The sequence below is a fragment of the Octopus bimaculoides genome, chromosome 25 (assembly GCF_001194135.2).
Source record: "Octopus bimaculoides isolate UCB-OBI-ISO-001 chromosome 25, ASM119413v2, whole genome shotgun sequence".
Lineage (NCBI taxonomy): Eukaryota > Metazoa > Mollusca > Cephalopoda > Octopoda > Octopodidae > Octopus > Octopus bimaculoides.
In genome coordinates this window covers 19,376,128-19,378,780 of record NC_069005.1, presented here as the reverse complement: position 1 = coordinate 19,378,780, position 2,653 = coordinate 19,376,128, and the positions used below count along the sequence as shown (strand labels likewise).

At 41.6% G+C, this 2,653-nt stretch overlaps 1 protein-coding gene across 1 annotated transcript in view; it reads left to right on the top strand.

The window, feature by feature from the left end:
* The window catches only part of LOC106874421 (PHD finger protein 12), a 64,263-nt gene that overhangs the window by 45,314 nt on the left and 16,296 nt on the right, over positions 1-2,653 (top strand). Inside the window, exon 11 of the mRNA XM_052976832.1 lies at positions 2,153-2,287. Within this exon, the coding sequence (XP_052832792.1) occupies positions 2,153-2,287 (135 nt within the window). The remainder of the gene's footprint in view (positions 1-2,152; positions 2,288-2,653) is intronic.

The following is a 2,653-nucleotide window of genomic DNA, read 5'->3' as shown; positions in this document are numbered from 1 at the left end:
CTGGGTGCATTGAAGAGGAGGCTGGTAGTCCACAACAGTACCAGATGGAACTCTACTCATGACTCTATTGTCATCCTCAACAACCTACTGGAGCAGTATAATAACAGCCAAGTTAGCAGAGTAACGAATGTCATGCAGACCATCATAGAGACAACCCTAATGGAGACCAAGGAAAAGGGCAGCAGCACCACCAGCAATGAGGACAAGGAAGATGATTTCTTCAGCAACATCACTCGGTTCCGGGAGAGCAGGAGCCACAGGTGACTGAAATCCAAGGCACAGAACTTGGTGAAGATCTGGCTGGAGGTCTTAACTGAAGTTGCCTTTTTGGGTGAGCAGGTCTTGATCAACCTGTCTACCAAGTATAACACTGCCATCCCATCCAATGCCGCAGTTGCGCACGTATTCTGTATAGACAAAGATGTTTTGAGGGCCAAGAGAGTGATGCTGTCAGATGGTAATTTTGAGAGGCTGATGCTTATGAAGGGCATCCAGCATCATGTGAAGGTGATGGAGAAGGCCCGGCCAGAGTAGTACACCTTCATCATCATCTCATCTTCGTATGATGCCTATGCTATACGATACCTTTTTGTACAGTAAATAAAGTGTATATTGACTGCAAAACTAATGTTTAATTTCATTTGTTCATTTAATTATTTGCATACACCTTGATCATCATCTGATCTTGGCATGTTTTACCTTTTTGGAAAGTTCTATGTCTAAGCTACAACATGAAAATTTCAGCTCTGTAGGTTTGTTTTTAGGGGTTTTAGAGCTCAAAGCCCAAACCGAAACTAAATTCATATGATAAAAGTGAGCATTTATCAGTTAGCGTTAGCTTCTACTAATTTTTTTACCTGTTTAGCGGCTTAGCGTTTGCAAAGCTAACTTTTTTAGTTAGCGGATTAGCGGTTAATGAAGCTAACTTTTTGGTTAGCTGTGCCCACCACTGATCATTATAGATGTATTATATTCATGCTATCTAGCTCTTTTTAGTTGTGGGCCACAGGCTCAATTAGCCCTCTGCAGGAGCTAGCTTAAAAATTCACATGGAGTGCAGCTTTTAAGCTAGTTTAAAAATAAAATGAGTGCATCACATACCCTGCAAATATGGTATATCTACATACATATATCTTGAGAGAAAAGCTGAACATTAGAAGCATCAGTTGTGGCGTGCAAGAGAGACGATTGCGCTGGTATGGACATGTGGTGAGAATGGAGGAGGATAGCTGCGTGAAAAAGTGCCACACCCTAACAGTTGAGGGAACCCGTGGAAGAGGTAGGCCCAGGAAGACCTGGGCTGAGGTGGTGAGGCAAGACCTTCGTACATTGGGCCTCACCGAGGCGATGACTACGGACCGAGACCTTTGGAAATGTGCTGTGCGTGAGAAGACCCGGCAAGCCAAGTAAGATCGTTGCCAGTGCCCCTGGACTGGTTCTTGTGCGGGTGGCACATGAGATGCACCATTTTGAGCGTGGCCGTTGCCAGTACCGCCTGATTGGCTCCTGTAGGATTTTCGAGCGAGATCGTTGCCAGTGCCCCTGGACTGGCTTGTGCGGGTGGCACATAAAAGACACCATTTCGAGCGTGGCCGTTTTCATGCGGGTGACACGTAAAAGCACCCACTACACTCTCTGAGTGGTTGGCGTTAGGAAGGGCATCCAGCTGTAGAAACTCTGCCAAATCAGACTGGAGCCTGGTGTTGCCATCCGGTTTCACCAGTCCTCAGTCAAATCGTCCAACCCATGCTAGCATGGAAAGCGGACGTTAAACGATGATGATGATATATCCTCATCATCATCGTTTAACATCCACCTTCCATATGTATGTATGTATGTACGTCAATGTTGAACAATGAAAATGAGTGCTCAACACTGCATTGGTGGATAAAATTTCTTTATTTGTGTATTAAGGTTACCATTGGTTTCATGTTCGGGAAAATATCTTAATTATCTTAACAATTTTTCAAGCCAATCACATGAAGGAATGGTGTTTGTTTCCATTTTGCATTAAAACATGTATGTATATATGTGTGTGTGTATATTTTCGGCTGTCCTCATTGTCACTGTCTTCAATATGTAAATTTATGCTAATTTATGATTTTCCTTTCATATTTCCTTTCCTTACTGATTGCTGTTGTTTTATTTTTAGGTTCGAAAGCTGTACCGACATCATCATCTCTTCCTGTTTCACATTCAAAATCAGTGGTGGCTAATACTCTGAGTTCCTCACCAGCCATTGTCAATCTAAACACAACATTACAACATTGCATCGAAGGTCAAGGAGGTAAAGCATCATATTTCTTTTGTTTTTTTACGAGTGTTTTTCAGTTTTTGTATATTTTACCAACTTTAGCTTCTTAGCTTTATCTCATTCAATTTCAGTTATATTTTTTCTTATATTTTGTGTGTACATATCATCATCATCATCGTTTAACATCCTCCTTCCATGCTGGCATGGGTTGGACATATATAAGAAAATAAAACGACAAACGAATAGCCGATTATCTTATAAACTTCATTAGCTTACAGTTATTTCTGCTATGATATGCAGTATGCAGTGAACTCCTAGTTTAGTGTTTGAGTAACACCTTAGAGTTCCATCGGAGCCTTGAATATCAAGTGCAGTTTATTTTTGGAAAAGAATTACACA